At 45.6% G+C, this 21,570-nt stretch overlaps 1 protein-coding gene and 1 long non-coding RNA gene across 51 annotated transcripts in view; one reads left to right on the top strand and one right to left on the bottom strand.

The window, feature by feature from the left end:
* Nucleotides 1-18,571, top strand: part of SEC22C (SEC22 homolog C, vesicle trafficking protein) — a 45,442-nt gene extending 26,871 nt beyond the window's left edge. For 11 of the 50 annotated variants that reach the window (XM_021068234.2, XM_005669387.4, XM_084986567.1 and 8 more), the window contains 5 exons: nucleotides 2,356-2,519; nucleotides 4,274-4,453; nucleotides 7,171-7,289; nucleotides 8,358-8,423; nucleotides 11,303-16,477. In XM_021068234.2, coding sequence (XP_020923893.1) covers nucleotides 2,356-2,519; nucleotides 4,274-4,453; nucleotides 7,171-7,289; nucleotides 8,358-8,423; nucleotides 11,303-11,503 — 730 coding nt within the window. In that variant the 3' untranslated portion in view covers nucleotides 11,504-16,477. Of the gene's footprint in view, nucleotides 1-2,355; nucleotides 2,520-4,273; nucleotides 4,454-7,170; nucleotides 7,290-8,357; nucleotides 8,424-11,302; nucleotides 16,478-16,865 lie in introns of those variants that run through there. The other 39 variants (XR_014822264.1, XR_014822263.1, XR_014822259.1 and 36 more) reach the window with 11 other exon arrangements.
* Nucleotides 93-8,022, bottom strand: LOC146397276 (uncharacterized). Its single transcript, XR_014822933.1, has 3 exons — nucleotides 7,938-8,022; nucleotides 702-823; nucleotides 93-229 (listed from the first exon to the last, which is right to left on the bottom strand). It is a non-coding gene; the product is annotated as an uncharacterized LOC146397276 (long non-coding RNA).
* Nucleotides 18,572-21,570: the final 2,999 nt, after the last annotated feature.

Here is a 21,570-nt window from a genome sequence, read left to right as displayed (position 1 = left end):
GGCCCAAGAAATAGCAAAAAAGACAAAATAAATAAATAAATAAATAAATAAATAAATAAATAAATAAAAAATAAATAAAAGCGGTCTCACGTCAGACAGTGGCCCAAGGTTGTGTTATATTTACAGCAGAATCAAGGGGGCTCAAGCACTGCTGCCCCAACTCCCACCTTTGTATGAGCAGAGCTCCCATGAGCATCCAGTCTTCATGCCTTTAGTTTGGTAGTTTTTTCTGTATTTGGTGCAAAGGTAGGAAAAAAAACGGGAGGAAGGAGAAGATACGTGATTAAAATGTCAGAAAAGGAAAAGGACAAGAGTGAGGAAGCCAAAAAAGGAAAAAAACTTAAGAGTTTTTGCTTTCAGTTTTGGCTTCTTAATTTTTTCACTTAAAATTTTTTTAATTAAATTTTTATTTGACAGGAGTAGGGGAGTGAAAAATGGACACAAGTAGGGCCCCTCTTCTCAAGGAACTCTTAAGTCGAATGAGGGGACAAGAGAAATACCGAACTGAATACAATACAGTGTGGCAAATGCTATCAGTGGAAGTAGGAACCAAGTGGTTACAGTAATCGTGGTAATCAGAGCTAACACTATTGAGTGTTTTCCTGGGTCAGTCACTATTCTAAGTGCTGTGTTGGCTTATTAGGTAGATGATAACATCATACCTGTTTTACATAGGAGGAAACTGAGGTTAAGTGATTTACCTAAGATTACACTGGTGGTTAACTAGTAGAGCCAGGATTTGAATGCAGGCAACCAGGCACCAAGGTCTGTTTCTCATGTATTCCATCATTTCTTATTCTAGGGCTTAGAGCAGGAAGCCAGTCTATGGAGGGATAAGGGCAAGGCAGGCTTTCAGATACCAAAATGGCTTGTTGGAGATTTTCATGATCATTTTCTAGAATTTCACTTACCAAGTGAAATTTTCTAGACCTTCACTTACCAAGTCCCTTTTGCTCCCTTTGAACAGTAAATTTTTAGTTGACCCGATAAGGTGGGATCCTTTTAGGGGAATTCTGCCTCAGAATCAGAAAAACAAAGGGAAAAGTCCAGGCCTGACTGCAGGCTTGATGGTGGTGTTGGATGAGAAGAGTCATGGCATGAAGAGGGAACCCGGTGGCAGGGATATATATGCAGCTGTCATCTGTGCTGTGGGCTCGGGTGCTTGGAAGCAAACCCTGAGCTGCATCTGCAGCTCCTTTCTCTGGGAGCCTCAAAACACTTTCCTCGGTGGTCCCTTCCTCATTATGCTGTGATTACCTAACAAACTATGTGAACTTTGTGCTGTACCTCAAATAGGAAGGTTTTTCTTTGTTAAGGAAAAAAAAAAAAAAAAAAACAACCTGTGACTTCAAATGAAATTCTAGGTACTACAGTCATTTTTTTGAAAAGTAGAATATAGGAGTTCCTATATTCTGTTGTGGCTCAGTGGAAACAAACCTGACTAGTATCCTCAAGGATGCAGGTTTGATCACTGGCCCTACTCAGTGGGTTAAGGATCCAGCACTGCCATGAGCTGTGGTGTAGGTCACAGATGTGGCTCGGATCTGCTGTGGCTGTGGCTGTGGCCGGCAGCTTGCAGCTCCAGTTTGACCATTAGCTAGGAACTTCCCTATGCCACACACGCAGCTCTAAAAAGACCAAAAAAAAAAAAAAAAAAAATGTTCTGCTCATTTCTATTTTGACTTAAAAACTCACCATTATTGGAGTTCCCGTTGTGGCTCAGCGGTTAACGAATCCAACTGGGAACCATGAGGTTGCGGGTTTGATCCCTGGCCTTGCTCAGTGGGTTAAGGATCCGGCGTTGCCATGAGCTGTGGTGTAGGTTGCAGACTTGACTCGGATCCCGAGTTGCTGTGGCTCTGGCATAGGCCGGCAGCTATAGCTCCGATTAGACCCCTAACCTGGGAACCTCCATATGCCATGGGTGTGGCCCTAGAAAAGACAGAAAGACTAAATAAATAAATAAATAATAAGTCAGGGAGTTCCCTTGTGGCACAGCAGATTAAGGATCCAGCGTTGTAACTGAAGTGGCTGCGGTCACTGCTGTGGCATGGGTTTGATCCTTAGCCTAGGAACTCCCACATGCTGTGGGTGCAGCAAAAAAAATTAAAAAAAAAAAGTCAGAATGATCACACATTGTCGGCGACACATAGCGCTACGCACATAGGAGAGGAAGTATAAGAAAGGCTCAGCCCCAGGCAGGTCTAGCTGAAGAAATGGTATATATGCAACAAACAGCTGTGGGACTGTTCAAAGCCCAGGAAGTCCGTAGTTGAGGAATGGTGGTATCCAGGCACGGGCTATGAATACATGAATCTGTTCCCTGGTAACATGGATGACACCTTTTTGTTCCAGTTTCTCTTCTTCGAGGGATGTGGCCTGCATGGCTATCTGCTCCCACCAGTGTCCATCTGCCATGGCCTTCTACTTCCTGGAGACCCTGTGGTGGGAATTCACAGCTTCCTATGATACCACCTGCATTGGCCTAGCCTCCAGGCCATACGCCTTTCTCGAATTTGGTTTGTAACCCTCTTTTGTATTATCTCTTTTATGACATTATATGTATAGAATTTCCCAGTCTGGATTTGGCTTTGACCATCAGGGAAAACCACTGGACGTGCAGCAACATGTCACTGGAGAATGGCCTTGTACCATGAGATTTCACAGCTGTGGAGGTGGCCTTCAAGCTTGGAGGTTTAACATTCTGGCTTTTCATCTCTCCAGAGCCTAGGGGCAAGGTGAAGGAATGGTGAAACCCGCATGTCTAATTCTGGAGCAGGGGTCAGCAAACTGTGGCCTCAGGGCCTGTTTTTGTAAACAAAGTAGAACACAGCCCTCATTCTATTATGGGTTGTTTGTGGCTGCTTTTGCCCTTCCCTGGCAGAGGTGGGCTATGGTGACTAGACCACCTAGGGCCTCTAAGCCCAAAGCATTGACTCTGTGGCACTCTGAGAACACCTTGCCAACCTTACTCTAGAGCAGCACTGCTTATGGTGGTACACAGACCCGTTCTTTGAGCGTGAGGGACAGAAAGTGAGAATAAGAGTTTAGAGGTAATTTGACACTCCCGCGATATTTTTTTTATTGTATTTTATCAAAGTATCCATCTACAACTGCTTGGAAATAAGAAAAACTGCTCCTTCATGCAGAGGTTTGAGAAGCACTGCTCTGGAAGAGGAAACTCCTTTTCTAGGCCCTGCCAGAGAGGCTGGGTGGAGGCTCAGGGCTTTGGAACACAGCAGGATGACTATAGTGTGTGCACTGTTTCTCTCAGGTGTGATTCAAGTCAGTTTGAGCTCTTGGAGAACAGAAGTAGAGGTGGGAGTTGGGGAACATTCTCTGGTCTCGGTGTCAATCACCAGGATCGCTGTGAAGCTCTTGAAGGAGGGGCTGGCAGCATTTGGTACTCAGGGTTAGCTGCAGGGCGGCACCTGAAGGGCTGCCATTTATGCTTTCTGGCAACTCCTGCGGTAGCCCTCACATCCCCTCGTGTGGTCTGGGGCCAGGCTATCAGCGATGGGGCCAGCAGCCTCTTTTGGTGTCACTTGAAGATAGATGCCAGGGACCTCCCTTGTCTGTGGGCCTCCGGTGGTAGGCCTGTGACACAGACCCAGAGTCTGTCTATGAGACTCTGATCCAACTGCTGCTCTCAGCCCCACTTAACTTCTTCTTAGCAAGAGAGTACGCTGTCCCCAAGCCAAGCACAGCTGCAGCATCCCTTGCCTGTTATTTGGTTGGCAGCTGGTGGACCTGTGTTCTTCTCTCCTTTAATTTCTGCATGTGCCTTCTTCCAAAGCATTGGGCTTAGTCTGACAGGAGACCTTTCCCAGGATCACACTTACTCATTACTGAGTGAGGGTAGACTATGAGTAAAAGTACATGGATTTTAGAATTATACATGATTTTGCTGTGCTAGTATGTATGAAACTTCAACTACTTATTAAAACTCAAGGATAACTGTCCTCATTTTTCAAGCTTAGAAATACTCTGTGAATGGCCCAGGATTGTACTTGAGCTAAGACTCAAGCCCCTGTCCCCTGACTCTCTCGCCACTGAGGTTCTGATAGACAGACTGTTACTTTTGGATTATTCTGCTTTGAAGAGATTGATGAGGCCAGTCCTGATATGTACTAATCATTTGACCCTTCATATGTAGTTGACACTCTTCAGAGTCTGGCTGACTGATTCGCTGTAACATCATTGTATAAACATATTGTCTTATAACATCCATTGTGACGAAAACACTCAGCTTAGGTTGCTCTTTTTTTCACAGACAGTGTCATTCAGAAAGTGAAGTGGCATTTTAACTATGTAAGTTCTACCCAGATGGAGAACAGCTTAGAAAAAATTCAGGAGGACCTCAAGTTCCAGCCCCCAGTGGTTCTCACTCTGGAGGACACAGATGTGGCCAATGGGGTGATGAATGGTCACACACGGATGCACTTGGAACCTGGTAATTGGCCTGCTGCTCTCTGATGTTGATGCAGATGCAGTGAGATTGTGTGTTTCCTTCTAATAGACATCGATTGTTTTACTGGGAAGGTGTTTGGGTCAGGGGCGGTGTATAAAATATGTGGGGAAAAATGTGGGCTGATCTTATTTCCAGTGGCTGTTATTAAAAAAAAACAAACAAACAACAACTTGATTGTTGTGACAATGAGTTGATCTGAAAAGAGTCAGCTCTTCTGAGGAAATTCAGAAGAGTGACTTGGCAGGTTGTTTTCCTAACCAGGGTAAAGTCTACATGTTTAAATGTTATCAAGGAGATTTTCATTTTCTTTTGCTGGAAGTCATTTATTGAACTGTACAGTTTTGCACATTCTCTCTCTCTCTCTTTTTCCCTTTGACAGTGAGTCCTTCTATCATCCCTTAGTGAAACACTGCAGATCTGCACTGAGAAAGCCCCTCTCCTTGATGGAGGAAGGGGAGGGCTATGGGGATGCAAGTGAGCGGGGGCCGGAGCCAGGGCTTCTAGACCTCTCTCTGTCTGGTTCTCTGTGGGACATCCTTCTTTCCCTTTGGATTTCTGAGTCCTTCTCTGAGGAAAGAAATGTTAATGAACGTGCTCACAGTGCCCTGGTGTCCGTGACTTAATCTGGCCTTAACACCAGTTCAACTCAATGCCTAGCACATAACAAAGGTGCTTTTTTGGCATTCCTTGTTACAATTACACAGTTAAACCAATTTTTAGGTAAAGAGGATATTTACATTCTAAGAATTCTGTAATGGTGTAAGAGCTGAATCTTTCTCTGGAAGACAGAGCTGTCTATACTTGAAAAGTCTAGTTTTGTTTTGGTTTTTGGTGGGGTTTTTTTTTGTTTGTTTGTTTTTGTTTTTTGTTTTTTTTTTTGCTTTTTAGGGCTATACTTGTGGCATATGGGAGTTCCCAGGCTAGAGGGTGAATTGGAGCTGTAGCTGCCAGCCACATCCACAGTCATGTGGGATCTGAGCTGCATCTGTGACCTACATACACCATAGCTCACAGCAACGCCAGCTCCCCAACCCACTGAGCAAGGCGAGGATCCAACCCACATTTTAATGGATACTGGTTGGATTCGTTTCCGCTGGACCACAATGGGAATTCCCTATTTTGTTTTGTTGCCTTTTGAGGGCCACACCCAAAGCATTCGGAGGTTCCCAGGCTAGGGATCTAACCGGAGCTACAGCTGCCGGCCTACACCATAGCCACAGCAACGCAGGATCTGAGCTGCATCTGCGATCTATACCACAGCTCATGGCAAAGCTGCATCCTTAACCCACTGAGTGAGGCCAGGTATCAAACCTGTGTCAGCATGGCTACTAGTCAGATTTGTTTCTGCTGAGTCATGATGGGAACTCCCTATGTTAACAGTTTTATACTAAACTCATTGCTTGAATTTTGAAAGTGGTATATTAAAAATGTTCACATTTTTGGCTTCACTTTGTTTCAATTTGGTTTCAACCAGTAAATTCCTGGATTGGTTTCAACCAGTAAATTCCTGGATTGGCTCTTATGCCATTCAATAAGTTGTAATTTATACTGGGGTTGAATTGAACTTTTGTGGAAGGAAGACTAGATAATTGAACCCCAAGCTTCTGCTTTGTCATATCTGAAAACAGGGTAACTTTGTGATATATCTTGTTTTTTAACCATTTAGACAAAAGGAGCAAATCCGGAAAGTGTCAACTTGCTTATCTTTCTAGGACATTTTACTGTGGTTTGACTCCTCCTATTGCCCTAAGGCTAGAATCTTTACAGGTAGCATGCTCTGTTCTAACAGGAACTTTGAATTGCTAGATGGAAACTCTAACACACTAACCGTAGGCATTGGTTGGGTTGTGGCTAGATATTTTGTGCGAGTATTTGTATGTGGGAAATGTAAGGACAAGAAAGGATGATTTAATAAGAGCGTAGCAAGAAAATGATTGGGACACCATTTAACTGTGTGAACCAGAATCCATTTTAGCAGTTGTCTTTAAAGAGAAGATGATCATTTGTCCTAATTAGAGTGTTAGAAACAACTTGTAAGCTGAAATAATCAATGTTCCCTCCTCTTCCCATGCATGACACTGGATAGTGTCCTTTTCAGAAAAAGAGTGAAACATTTTACAAGCTGAGGGTTGAGGTGTGTAATAGAAATAAATGCTTTCAAATTTGACAGTCAATTTACAATTAAAGCCATAAATTGCTTTAAATCAGGATTTCTCAACCTAAGCCCTGTTGAATTTTTGTTCTGGATAATGCTTTGTTGTGGGGGCTGTCTTGTGCATTGTAGGATGTTTAGAAGCATTCATGGCCTCTACCCACTGTGAATGCCTATAGCAACCTGTCCCCAGTAGGGATAACCCAAAATGTCTTTAAACATTGCCACTGATCATTGAGGGGCCATACTGTCTCTGGCCAAGAACCAGTTTTAAATGGAAAGGAAATGAAGCACTTGAAAAATTTGTGCTTGCTCAGAGAAGGGCCTCTTTGTAGAAGAAATTCACCTCAGAGTCCGAGATCCATTCTGTCCTTCATTTCTTGCCTTTCCTTCCTTTAATTACAGCTAACTTTTTAAATTAATATGTTTGCAATTGTGTGTTTAGTGTAACAGACCTTTTCATTATTGGAGGTCTAGTTAATGTCTTTATTTTTCTTTCACATAGAAATTATTTTCACTAGACTCTTCTTTCTTTTTCACTGTGAAGCTCCTAATTTCCGAATGGAGCCAGTGACGGCCCTAGGTGTTCTTTCCCTTATTCTCAACATCATGTGTGCTGCCCTGAACCTCATTCGTGGAATTCACCTTGCAGAACATTCTTTACAGGTAACCTTTTCTATACAGTTTAAATTGAAAGACACTTGATGGAAGAAATGGATGGGGATATGTATCATTTATAAGGTTATTATGCACTACATTAAAAAAATTCAAGAGGAGTTCCCTTCGTGGCAAACCCCGACTAGGATCCATGAAGATGCGGGTTCGATCCCTGGACTCGCTCAGTGGGTTAAGGATCTGGCGTTGCCGTGAGCTGGGTGTAGGTCACAGACATGGGTTGGATCTGGCATTGCTGTGGCTGTGGCATAGGCCAGCAACTGTAGCTCTGATTGGACTCCTAGCCTGGGAACCTCCATATGCCACCAGTATGGCCCTAAAATAGCAAAACAAAAACAAAACAAAATTCAAGTAAAAACTACTTCTCATTTAATTCTCTATAGTAGGTTGAATATGAAACTTGCTCTTTTGCATCTGTTTTCCTAAGAAGCCAAAGGGGCCTGCTGGGATAATGGTGAGGAATGGACAACTTGCTCCTAGGAGATCAGGCCACCCTGTGGTCCTAGGGACCCCAGGAGTCACTGCAGGGGCTGTATTATTCATCCAAGGCAAATGCTTGACTCTTAGACTTTAAGGTTCAGGCTCTTCCCACTGGGAAGAGTTGTCTCATGGACTGATTTATATCATGCAGATACTTACCAAGTGTCTGTAGGCACGAGAACAGGCACTTGTTGTCAGGATGTAGTCCCTGCCTTGGGGCACAAGGTTGAGTGTGGCAAAATCACTAAGGAGGTGGCAGTACCTGAGGGTGGGAGGAATTGGGGAAAGCTTAGTACTGACAGGTAAGTAGGATTTTGAGGGTGGCGTCATTTCAGGTTGAGGGCTCGGTATAGATGCATGGAGATGAGAGGATGCTTAGTGTGACCAGACCATTCAGAAGGATTTCATACCTGGTATCATACCCTGGTCTGATGGCTGAATGTGGCCTTGTTTCTCACCCAGCTAGAGATTTTGAACTGTCAACCATACTAGACCCAATGAGGAGTAAAGCATTTCATGTCATAGTGTTTCCTTTCCTCTAAATACTTCTTTTTTGTGTGTTCCTCACATTTGTCTTAGGTTGCACATGAAGAAATTGGAAATATCCTGGCTTTTCTTATTCCTTTTGTAGCCTGCATTTTCCAGGTGAGTGAAACATTGATGTTTTAGTAAGTGGGCTAGACCCTGGCCTTATTTTGTTCTGCTGGAACCATAAACAAGTTTCTAAATTCTTCTTTTGTTCTACTAAAGCCTTGGTTCAAATCATAGACAATACCAGCCCTTAGAAAGAACCCTTGGCCCATCTTGCCCAGTCTTCTCATTTTATAGAGAAAAGATCTTTGGGCTCAGAAGGGGAAAGCCACTTGGCCTAGGCCATAGGGCCTTTGACAGTAGAGAATAGAAACCAGGAATTTGGACCTGGCTTCCAGGAAATGAGGGGTGAGATTGCTGTGGGGATTGGGCTGGGCCTGACTAGTATGAGGCAGGGTCCTGCCTTGTGCTTATTGTCGAGGAGTCCAAGTACAGAAATGTCCTTCTGCAGAGGTGGCACCTACATATATGTATTTTTTTTCAAACACAAGACTGGGCAAAAAAATATTTTTTTGTTGTCTTTTTAGGGCTGCACCTGTGGCATATGGAGGTTCCCAGGCTAGGGGTTGAATCGGAGCTGTAGCTTCCAAACTACACCACAGCCACAGCAACGCAGGATCCTTAACCCCGTCTGCAACCTACACCACAGCTTGTGGCAACACAGGATCCTTAACTTGCTGATCGAGGTCAGGGATCAAACCTGCATCCTCATGGATACTAGTCAGATTCGTTTCCAGTGAGCCATGACAGCATATGGAAGTTCCTGGGCTAGGATTAGTTGCTGGATTAGTTATTTTCTTTCTTTCTTTCTTTCTTTTTTTTTTTTTTTTTTTTTTTGTCTTTTCTTGAGCCACTCCCGTGGCATATGGAGGTTCCCAGGCTAGGGGTCCAATCAGAGCTGTAGCCACTGGCCTACACCAGAGCCACAGCAATCCAAGCTGAGTCTGTGACCCACACCACAGCTCATGGCAATGCCGGATCCTTAACCCACTGAGCAAGACCAGGGATCGAACCCACAACCTCATGGTTCCTGGTCAGATTCACTAACCACTTAGCCACGATGGGAACTCCCTGACTAGTTATTTTCAAATAAGTTGTATACCTAAGGAGTGGGGTTAAAGGGAGCTTTTGAATCCCCTATGGGAAGAGTTAGTTCTAGTAAAAACCTTACTCTCTTTCCTCATCCTTCACATGGGCTAGGATTTTAGTACCTTCTCTGCATGTTTAAGCTGCTTCTTCTTCTTTTTTTTTTAAATTAAAATTTCTGTTCTCAGGGTACTTCCTGTTTTCCACATATATCCTAGACGGTCTATTAAGAATTATCTGATTGTGCAGAAAGAAATTTTCAACCCAAGATTTAAAATGCACTCAGATTTTAGAAAACAAGTCTCCAAAACCTTGGGTATTGCCAGGAAAAGTTTCCTGAAGCCTGTGTTTCAGGGCTGCAAGGATCTTACAATTCCATCTTCATCCCCTCAATCGCAGTCTTCCTCAGATAGCTCTTTCAACAGGGAACTCTTTCTCACTGTAACTTGAGCTTTTGTCAGATTGCTCGGGGTTTTGACAATGTGCTTCTTTTTTTTTTTCTTTTAGGGCCACACCTGCAGCATATGGAAGTTCCTGGGTCAAATCAGAGCTGGCCACAGACACAGCAACCTTGGACCCACATCCTCAGGGATACTAGTTGGGTTCTTAACCCGCTAAGCCACAATGGGAACTCCTGTGCTTTTTTTTTTTTAAACATTGAACCAAAAAAACTATTTCCACCTTTTGCAGAACAAGAATGGCTTCTTCTTGTGTGATAGCCCTACACAAAATATCAGTCACACTCCCTGCTGTGAGACCTTTCCCTGAGTCAGAGATGCTTTTGAAAACATAATAAGAGGGCTGTTTAGGGAACAGTGGTCCCCTATGTAGTTGTAACTCAGGAAAAACTAAAATAGTGAAAGCACAGTTTCTCTCATTGGCTTTTTTTTTCTTTTCTTTTTTTACCTGTTATGACTCCCCTGAAGGAAAGACTTGTTTGGAGGCCAGTCTTGTTAGAGTATACTTTTCTGGCTGTCTGCCCCTGATCTGCACCTCTTCTTTTTTTTTTTTTGTCTTTTGTCTTGTTGTTGTTGCTATTTCTTGGGCTGCTCCCTCGGCATATGGAGGTTCCCAGGCTAGGGGTCGAATCGGAGCTGTAGCCACCGGCCTACGCCAGAGCCACAGCAACTCGGGATCCGAGCCACATCTGCAACCTACACCACAGCTCACGGCAACGCCGGATCGTTAACCCACTGAGCAAGGGCAGGGACCGAACCTGCAACCTCATGGTTCCTAGTCGGATTCGTTAACCACTGCGCCACGACGGGAACTCCCCTCTTCTTTTTCTGTAGCACAGCCTGGGCATTTCTGTCTATATTTCTTCTTTATAACTTTTTTTTAGGGGTGCACACCTGCAGCATATGGAAGTTCTCAGGCTAGGGGTTGAATCGGAGCTGCACCACAGCCATGGCAACGCCAGATCTGAGCTGAGTATGTAACCTACACCACAGCTCATGGTAATGCTGGATCCTTTAACCCACTGAGCGAGGCCAGGGCTGGAACCCACATCCTCATGGATACTAGTCAGGTTCGTTACTGCTGAGCCACAATGGGAACTCCTCTGTCTTTATTTCTTAAATTCTTCCAAGAGTACTGCATTCTAGTTCCCCCTGTGATGTCTATTTCACTTTGCTTATCTCTTCCAAATCCCCACTTACATCCAGTGATTAACAGCAGCTGATCCAGTGAGTCCAGGTTTCATTGTAATGACTTCAGTTTAATAAGCTAATGTGTATGAATAAGCTAATGTGTATTGTGCATGGCAGGTATGATAAGTAAATCCTGCGTTTGACCTTGGCCACTTTATTATCTCTGATGGGAGACTCCCTCCTCTGGTGTCATTTCAGTGTTACTTGTACCTGTTCTATAGTCCAGCCAGAACTATGAAGGTGGTGCTGATGCTGCTTTTCATTTGCCTGGGCAACATGTACCTGCATGGGCTGAGGAACCTCTGGCAAATCCTTTTCCACATAGGAGTGGCTTTCCTGTCTTCACATCAGATACTGACGAGGCAGCTTCAGGAGAAGCAGTCTGACTGTGGAGTGTGAGGATGACATTGTGGGATGAACAGATCCGTTGATTTCCTTATGAGGGTCATCAGTGTTTCCCTTTCTGCTTCTTGACTTCACCTCAAGTTTCCATCCTTGAAGTTCCTTTCGACTAAAGCAGACTGCCACCGAGAATTGGGGATTTTTCACAGGTGCAGTTGAAAGCATGAGGTTGTTTGACACCCAGTCCTGGTTTTGTCCTGAGTGTTACTGCGGAATCTCCAGTTCAGCTCGTTTACTTTGGACAGCAGAATCGGGGGCTCATTCAGAAGGAGCATTAGTGGAAGACCAAAATGGAATTATTTTGGTCTTTTAAATCGAATGATGCAATAAACCACTAGATTCAATAACACTAGTTTTAGTAATTAGCAGTTGTCTCCAAGGAACCACTTAAAAATCTGTATCAGCTTTTCAATCTAAGTGTGACTTGGTCAGTTTTTTAGAGGATCAGTACAGGGTGAATTAAAAACTTTAAAAAGTGGTTTATAATGATAAGCTAGATAAATTCTGTTTACATTTTTGATAACTTAGATCTGATATGATACCTTTAAAATATTTATATTTTGGATATAAATTGAACTTATCTTCATTTGGGGTAAGGACAAATTTGAGCTGAGAAAATAGTTAAGAAAGCTGAATTTAATTTATTTATAACTTTTTGTGGTGGTGGGACTGTAGGGGTACAGAAATGTTTTGTATTTATTTGCAGGGTTTCTGAATATTTTAAAAATTGGGTCACCAGTACTACTGGATCATAAGCTTTTAAGCATGAGCAGAAATGAGAATTTCAGGATTTCTTGCAGTTGGCCACAAACTGGAGCAGGTGAGTCTCACAGATTCACACAGTGGCACTTTGAAGTCACAGGTGGCAGAGGCTGCTGCCATCAGCCTTGTATGTGGTGGCCAAGTGCCTGTCATTTCAATGATGTCATTTAACACTTGCCCCTGTGTACTTGTTCTCAGAACTCCCAAATACTCCTGCACACATTTCCCAATCATCTTAATTAGATTAAGGGCCTTGGGGGAGTGCACCCATCATGGCACAGCAGAAACAAATCTGACTAGTATCCTAGAGGATGCAGGTTCAATCCCTGGACTCACTCAGGGGGTTATGGATCTGGCATTGCCCTGAACTATGGTGTAGGTCACAGATGTGGCTTGGATCTGGCGTTGCTTCGACTGTGAGGTCAGCAGCTGAAGCTCCAATTTGACCCCTAGCCTGGGAACCTCCATATGCCGTGGGTGTGCCCTCCCCCACAAAAAAAAAGATTAAGGGCCTTCTTTCTTTCTTTCTTTCTTTTTTTTTTTTTTAACAAACAAGAGTTAAGTGTGTGTTTTTTTTTTTTTTTTTTTTAATTTTCTTGCTGTACCCACAGCATGTGGAAGTTCCCAAGCCAGGGATTGAAAACAAGCACAGCTGCAGCTGTGGAAATGCTGGATCCTTTAACCCACTGTGTCAGGGTGAGGGATCAATCCTGCACCTCTGCAGCCACTGGAGCTGCTGCAGTTGGATTCATAACCCATTTCACCACAGTGGGAACTCCAGTGTGTTACCTTTTTTAAAGCTTTATAAAGATATAATTAACCCTGTGCTCTGAAAAGTTACTTTTCTTTCTCTCATTGTCAAAATATCGACTGATCATAGTTTTCCAAAATTTCTCTCTGAATATGATCTCTTAGGTGTCTGGAAATTTCAGCCTGGGTTGTGCAGTACATTCAGGAGGCCGTTTTGGGGGTCTTTGGATTGTTCTTGGTAGAAGTCTGAAATAGCTCCACCACAATTGCATAGAATACTCTGGGTTGAATCATGTGGTCTTGATACATTAAAAAATGCTCTTTGGTAGTTTTTAAATGTCAAAAGCCACTGTAAGAGTTACTGAGTAGATGTTAAAAGCCAGGATGTCGTTTTTGGGGATTCACTTGTACTTGGTCATTACTGGTGGTGCATGGTAATTGAGCTACTTTGGTGTCACTTTAAAGGAAAACAAGATCCTGTGACTGTGAACTGTGTTGGGAAAATGTTGCCATGGTAATTTTATTTTCTTACAATAGAATTTCCTATTTTTAATCGAAGTATCTGGATGTGAAAGTTACATTGGCAGCATCCTCAGATGTAAACTTCAGAGTCATCTTTTCACTGATTTTGCATCTGCATAATTGCCTGTATACCCAGCAGGTTTTCTGAGACATAATTTTGAAAATATATTGAAATAGAAGCTAAGGAGGGGATACAAATCCTTTTGTATTAGAATCGCACACAAAAGCCTTTAAAAGTTGGTTAGAACTGCTTACAAGCCTGTGTACTATTGGTGCTGCCATGTAGCCCTGGACCCCTGATCCTGTGATCCATAGTCAGCAAGTAGTGAAGCCCATTTCTTGTAGAGGAGCCCATCCTAGTGAATGCCTTCTGTCCTTGCGGAGAAGTTATCCACACTTAGATGAGTGAGGCATCAGTTAACATCTACACAGGTTTGAGATTTACTTTTGACAACAAAAGGGAAAAGACGCACTTGACAAACGGTACAAAATAATGACCACATAAACATTATTTAACTGAAATCCAGCTAAGAGAAGTCTCAGCTCACCCAATGATATAGGAAAGGCATTCTGGAGATTTTATCCAAGGGAAGTCCTAGGCACAAGCTTTGGTTCGGGCCTGGAGTTTTGTAGCACCCTGTGCCATCCTTAATGCTAGAAAGTTGAGTCCATGTTATAGGAATTACCCTCGCTCTGCCAGAGACCTTTTCTATTTGTTCGAGCACCTTTGTCTTCTTAGTGGTTGCCCAGCTGACTTCACAGGGTTAGATCCAGGGAGATATGGGGTAATGCTGGAAAAACCTTATTAAGTGCCTTTTGCTGTCAGATGTGGCAAGATCTCAAGCATCAGCATGTGTGACGCCCCATGTGCTGTATCTGGGCGGGGATGTAGCTCAGTGCTTTCTGGCAGTTGCCCAGCCAAGGGGTCGAAGCACAAGGGTTCCCTTTCTGAAAGTGCGGTAATGAGGGAACCATGTAGACTCTGCTTTCCCTTCCCCAGGTGCGCCTGACTGTGATGAGTACCATGCCTGGCTTTCTTTTCCTGGGTGGGGGCATATTGGGGTGGGATTTCTTTCAGCTTGTATTCATCTGGGAGTCAAGGCTCAACACTTTGAAAGTTCTTCAAGGGGTGGGGAAGAGGGTTTGGGGAGGAGAGCTGAAATTAGAACATTTAACATCATTTCTACCAACCCTACCTTGAGTTTCCTGTTCTTTTCCTAGGTGCCCCTGTTCAGGTCTCCCTTGACTCTTTTCACTCTATACTTCAGTCCTAGGGACAGAGGCTGAAGCTGGAGTCTCTGCAGGGATGAGGAAGCCACCTTTTATTGTAATGTCCAGGGTTGGCCCAGGAACTTCAGAGAGAGAGAGCAGATTGCACAAGGCCTGGCCCTAACCCTGGGCACCTCCAGGAGCCCTGGTGCACAGCACAGCTAGATGTTTGGGGCACGGGAAGCAGGGGTTAGGTGGGGAGGGGAGCTGGGGTCTGGCTATCTGCTGCTGCAAGACAGCAGCTGCTTCTTGGCATGTGGGCTGTGTATCGCACCTTCATTCAGGGCTGCTGTTTGCTGTTCCTTGAAGGAGTGGGCTGCTGTAACATGCAGGACAGGTGGCCCTCAGAGAACAGTGCAGCACAGGTGAGGACCTGTGGGGAGGGAATGTTTACAGCAACCAGATATGCAGGCAGACCCCTGCCCCAACATTACTCACATTCCAGGTGATTCTATACAGAATCCTTCCTGCCCAGGCAGAGGGAAGCCCTGTGTGCACCGTGAGTGTTAACAATGGTGGGAGAGAGAGTAGATGTGCCTTTGAGAGATGAGAGGGGAAGGAGGGCCCAGTGCCCAGTCAGTCTGAGGCCTGGAGGCTCTTCGCCTTGATCCAGTGCCACCATGAGTAAGTTGCTGCCTTCGGCCCCAATGATCTCTCCTGGGAAATAGTGGTGACGTCCTCCTGCTCCCCTGGCATACTGTCAGGAGGGTAAAAGTGGTAGTGGGAGGGGATGCTGGGTGAATCCCCCGTTTGTGTGTAGGAGAAGGGAGCCTTTGAGTTCCATCACCCAACACATTGAGGATGTGCATGCTTCAGGCAGCTCAGTGTGTCTTCTGGCCTTTACAAAAAGGGTGTTAATAATGCTGCAATGTAAATGGCCTCATGCTTTCACTCCAAAAACATAGTGGCCTCTCTTCCTCCCCCTGGACCTGCCTCCTGCCTTGTAGGCACAGAGCCCTCGGTACCTGTGGTGTTGGGTCCTCCAGGATCCAGGGAGGCCAGTTCTGCTGGTTGGACCAAACTTCATGGCCCGTCAGAAGACCCAAATGAGAAGAGCTCTGATTCTCCCATCTGTGGAGCAGTGATGTCAAAATTCTGTTGCTCGGGAAACATCATTGGCAGAGAACCTGTGAAAAGAGGCTTGTCAGTAAAATCTGGGAATGACCGGATATGGAAACATCTGCCCTTGTGTACCGATGGCAGAGCTGTTGCCCACAAGCGCTTTTTATTTAGGGTAAAATTATCAAATCCATTCTGTTCCTCTACCCTGTGCTTGGTACACATGACCTTCTTTAACCCTTATATGATTCTGGGGGTGGTTTCAGAAGTGATGTGACTCCCAGGATTCCATTTTGTTTAATGGACTTTTCTACTAAGGGCATAAAAGATTGAGGCTGATTTAGCCAGGGCAAAACCATTTACTTTCATGTATTCATTTTGAATGCTTGCTGTCCATATTATATAAGCTTCTTACTGTTTTCGTGTAATAACAAAGATCTATTTTGAGTAAATGATGAGTACATTTTAACAAAATTTTACACAGTAGTAAAGCCAAATTGTGTTAATGTAGGTAAAGAATGTTGTATAGCCATTTATATACTATGTATATATAAATTCAATGAGGTGGCTTCAGGAGTGGGAGGAGAATAAATCTAAGGTGCTTATTGACTTGTGTGTTTGTGTGGAAAATTCTGAGTTGGGGGTCCATTTTCCCGGGTGGAGTGATGTGGGCCTGGCACTGGACAGGGGAGGCATAATGTGAGAGAAAGCAAATTCAGGTTCTCTTGTCTAGTGAGGTCTAGACAGGTGCAAGGGCTCAAATAGTCTTCGGCACTAATCCCCAGACTTCGGAATGCAATCATGGGTCTAGAAAAGCCCTGAGAAAAACCAAAATAGCAATCTCGGTGCTGCCTTGGGGGTTGAGAGGAATGCCTTCGATGGAAGCTTAGCTCCTGCCGGGCTCTGTGCCCTGGGCATAGTGCCCTGGGCAGGCACTATGCCCTGCTCTGGTCTCAGCTCTCCAAGCTCTGAGGGTGATGTAGTTTTCCTTTTTCAGGATCAGCCCTGTCAGGAAGAGGCCACCAGGGGGCACAACATCAGGTTCCCAACCCAGGGGATTGTACTGTTTCAAGGTCGTTCCTTCAGCAGTTGATAAAATTTTCCAGAAAGGAAGCAAATGCACCAACCTCTCCTGACCATGCTCTAACCACACTGGGGACCGCACAGCTCCAAGCTTCTCTTCACTACCTGTTCAGAGTGAAGATCTTTTGGAGGAGGGCAAAGACTTCCGAAATAAGCATCTGAATTATTGAGTTCTGGGATTGGGGAATTGGCTGAGCCTTATATGCTATCTGGTTCAACCCCTTTATTGCTCAAGTGGGGAAACTGAGGTCTGTCCCAGGTAGCCAGTGACAGTGTAGCCCAGAGCTCTGTCCCATGGGCTGAGAACAAGGTGCCATCTACCACTTGGCAGCACCCACAAAGAATAAAAAGGGATCTTGGCTCATGAAGGGTGCCCTTTGTGTGCCAGGATGGCTGGGTGCCAGTTCAGGCTGGTGAATTGCCTTTCTTTTTCTTGGACTCTACCTGCTCTGGGTCCAGGTACCAGAAGTGCTGCCTCACAGCTGCCTGGCACCCTTGGGCAGTGCCAGCAGAGGAGTGAGGTTCAGACAGCAAGGGGCCTACCTGAGTGTGCCTGACTCTGCTGAGTCAGCTCTAAGATGTCCCTGGATCAAATGTGCAGGGAAAAAAATTCATTGAAGAACACGAAGGAGAGAATCTGTGACCTAGGATGCAGAAGTGCTTCTTCAAAATGTCACAGGCACAGCCCTTAAGGCAAAATGATCAATGTGATGACATACAAATATGGACTTCATGGGCCAAATTAAAAGTGTAGGAGAAGATATTTACAAGGTCTGAAGCTAGGATTAATATACAAGCAATTTCTTAAGTCAGAAAGAAGGACAGCAATTTCAATAGAAAAATGAGCAGAAAAGAAGAGAAAGCCCAGAAAGCTACTAAGCATATGAAGATGCTTAAAATCATTACAGAGAAATACATATTAAAATAATAGTAAACTATTCACAACCATGTCCATGAGTTTAGCAAAACTTAGCTGTGTGGTACAAAGTACTGGAATGAGAGTGGGGATAGAGGACTTCATGTACAGCTACTATAACCAACCTCAAGAGCAGAGCTACTGTTATGGGTTGACTTGTGTCCTCCCTAAATTCATATGTTGAAATCCTAACCCCCAGTACATCAAAGTGTGACTGTATTTGGAGATAGGGTCTTTAAAGAGGTAAATAACGTTTAAAAAAAAAAATGCCAGGGAGTTCCCATTGTGGCTCAGTAGTTAATGAACCCGACTGGTATCCATGAGGACATGGGTTCGATCCCTGGCCTTGCTCAGTGGGTTAAGGATCTGGTGTTACCATGGGCTATGGTGTAGGTTGCAGATGTGGCTCAGATCCCGCCATGCTGTGGCTGTGCCGTGGGCTGGCAGCTGCAGCTCTGATTCAAACCCTAGCCTGGTAATTTCCATATGCCATGGGTGTGGCCCTAAAAAGACAGGAAAAAAAAAAGAGAGAGAGATTAGGATACAGACACATACAGAAGAGGACTGTGGGAAAGCACAGGGAGAAGGTGGCCCTCTACAAGCCAAGAAGAAAGGTCTCAGAAGAAACCAGCCCTACTGGCACCCTGATCTTCAACTTCTAGCCTCCAGAAAAGTGAGAAAATAAATTTCTGTTCTTCAATTCACCCAGCCTGTGGAACTTTGTCATGGTGGCCCTAACAAACTAACACAGCTGCCTACCCGACTTTAGTATGTACACATCTCATGATATGGAAACTTCACTCCTAGTTATGTCCCTGGGAGATTCTTACACAGATCCTTAAGGGGACATGTTTGAAGATAAATGTTTACTGAAGCATTATTTGTGTTGGCAGAAAGCAATCTGTGTGTCTACCATGGACAGATAAAGCATGCAGGCTCACCATGGAACAGCAGGCAACAGGCAGAAGTACCAGAGTTAGATGTGACATAGCAGCCTGGATACATCTTCAGATCATAGAACTGAGGGGAAAATAACATTTTTATGATTAGAAATATATGTGCAGAAAATGATAAAATATTTCCTAAGAATATATTCTGAAAGATATATATTAGGTTCATTTATAGGTTAGGTTCATTTGAATGGTTGCCTACAAAGGGTCAGGAGCTTGGGAGTTAGGTGTAGAGATAATAAGGAATTAAAAAAAAAGTGGTGGGTGGGGGGAGCTGGCTAGAATCAGCAGTCAGGTCTGAGATCCCTGGGAGAACCAAGGTGCCTCTGTTGCCCCTGATCTTTTCCAGGGTGCCCAGCCCTGACTGGACTTGATGATGCTGAGGGCCTGTCTCTGGGGGCCTTCAAAGCCCCAAGTGCTGCCAGTGTTTTCGCTTCCAGGGCTTCTCCACTGGCCGATGGGGATTGGTGGTGGTGGTGGGAACTAAAGCCAAGGCCAGGGGCTGTAATGGGCAGGGAGGGCTTCTGGGACCCATGAGGGAGGGGAGAGAGGATAAAGCAGAGAGGAGAGGGGCTGCAGAGGGAATGCAGGCGGGCGGGAGCTGGCTCTGGCCACCGGGGACTCTCTCCTTCCCAGATTCAGGCCCTCTGACTTGTAGTTTCCTGGTGGAGGCTCTTTCCCCCTTGAGGCACTCAGCTAAAGGGCTCTCACAGGGACAATGAACACAGCTGCAGGGGGACAGAGGTGCACCCAAGGCAAGATCTTCCTCCCACCCCAGAAATAGTCTGTTCTGGCCACGGAGCGAGCTGTATGAGCTTGGGGAAGTGAAGCCGCAGGGGGGCGGGGCTGGGAGGCATGTAGGTGACCAGGACCGTGACTGCCCTGTGGGGTTGTTCCAGGCACATTTTCTGAGGCCCCAGGGATAAGAGCCAGGGCCAGAAGCAAGGAACGCGGGGCCAGAATGAGGATGAACTTTCTCACAGAGCTGTCCAACAGGGCTGAGGGCGGTGGTGAGTGCTCCACCAGGAAGGCGGTGTGCAAGCCGAGATGAGATGTATCAGATGGGACCTTGGAACATGCTGTCCCCATCTCAGAGACATTGTCTCGTCCAGGATGCTGGTGTCTGCGGGGACATCTGCCTATCTCCCGAAGTGGCTCCTGTTGTGTCCATCCCACGGGGTGAGCCAGACGCCAGTTGCAGGAAATAGCCTGTGCCAGCTCCCATTCGAAGAGTAAATATTAGTCTTTTCAAGAGCTGCCTGTTCTCTGTCACTTGGCACGGAGGACACTGAACCCGGGGCAGTGGGGGGGAACCTCTTGGCCCCTATGCCCAGATGAAATTTTTGGACCCAGGTCACTGCCACAATGCAGCCCCAAGAAACAACTCTTACCGTGTTCCGGGCAGGAATCCCCTCTCCGTGACTGGGCAAGCGGTGGGCACTAGAGCCCCCACCTGGTGGGGTTCAGGCAGCACTGAGGCCCCAAGCCCCATCACGTGTCTTTCACATACTGTCCAGGCCACAGCTGCAGAGGCAGGACCCTGGACATTTTGACCTAGACCTTAAGGTCTCTGGACCCCAGTTCTGACGTATATGGTTTAAAATCCTGATTACCTGGGAGGGAGAATGACCTGTTACTACTCCACTCTCAGCCTCTGGGGAGACCTCCAACCACCCCAACCAGTAGAGCAGCCCTTACCCTAGCCCCGCTTCCTGCCTTCTTTCTTCTGTAAATTTCCTCATTTATTATCGACTCCTCCGTTAGAGGCTTCCTCCGTTAGAGGCTTCCTCCGTTAGAGGCTCAGCTCGGTGCATGCAGGACCTCTGCATTGGTCACTGGTTGGAACTGTGCACCCAGTAAAGTGCTCAGTAACTATTTGCTGAGTGAATATGATGACGTTAATACTTTGAAAATATTAAACCGATATAATTCTCATTTCCGAATCCCTGAAATCGTATTCCTTTGAAGCCCTTCCACCACAATGACCAGGGAAGGGTAGGGGTCAGTAAAGCAGTCTCAGGGGGAAGGGAGGATGGAGGGGGAGGAGGAAAGCCCACCCTCAGCTGGTGAGTGGTGGGAAGGGAAGGGGGTGCATCTCTCAGACATGTGTCCTGGTCTTATCCTCTGGGATGAAATCCTAAAGGGAAAGAAACTGAAAGCTGAAGGTAGAGAGGGCATGTGTCCCACTCAGCCTTAGAAGACAGCCTCCTAGGCAGCCTGAGGCCCTCAGGTGGCCCTGCTGGATAAAAACAGTGGAGCAACAGATTTGATGGCAAGAAGGTCAGAGTGAGTGCCTTCCTCTCAAGCCTCCTTCTGCTCCCAGAGGCCTGGAAGGGTCCAGAGGTTCCTGTGTGCTCCAGAGGGCACAGGGAATGTGGCTGAGTTGGGACTGGTGGGCCTGTCTGGGCACTGCCACGGCCCGTGCTGAGGTGAGAGTGGCTCCCTCCCCCAAGGCTGGATGGGGGCACGGCTGAGGCTGGAGGGGTCTGAGGAGCTAGAGTGAGCCGAGGTGGCCCCAAGCAAGAGACTCAGCAGTGAACTCATGAGCTACAAGCACCCAGACACCATGAGTTTCCACCAAGAAGACCCTAGTAGAAAACCCTAGTCTAGCTTTGTGCCAGGCTCCTTTTCTCTGCCACCAGGAGGCCACCTGTTTGGACTCTCTGCCTTGTATCTTATTCATCTACCTTTGCCAGATCCTGTGGGAATAAGGCGACCATCCCCCCTCCTCAGCTTTCCCTCACAGCTCCTAC

Source organism: Sus scrofa, chromosome 13 (genome assembly GCF_054392235.1).
Source record: "Sus scrofa isolate SSC_HxYL_T2T_F1_AM1 chromosome 13, Sscrofa_HxYL_maternal_Yorkshire_Landrace_v2.0, whole genome shotgun sequence".
NCBI classification, from domain to species: Eukaryota; Metazoa; Chordata; class Mammalia; order Artiodactyla; family Suidae; genus Sus; species Sus scrofa.
Note: the sequence above shows the minus strand (reverse complement) of the source record. Positions and strands in the feature narration are given on the sequence as shown.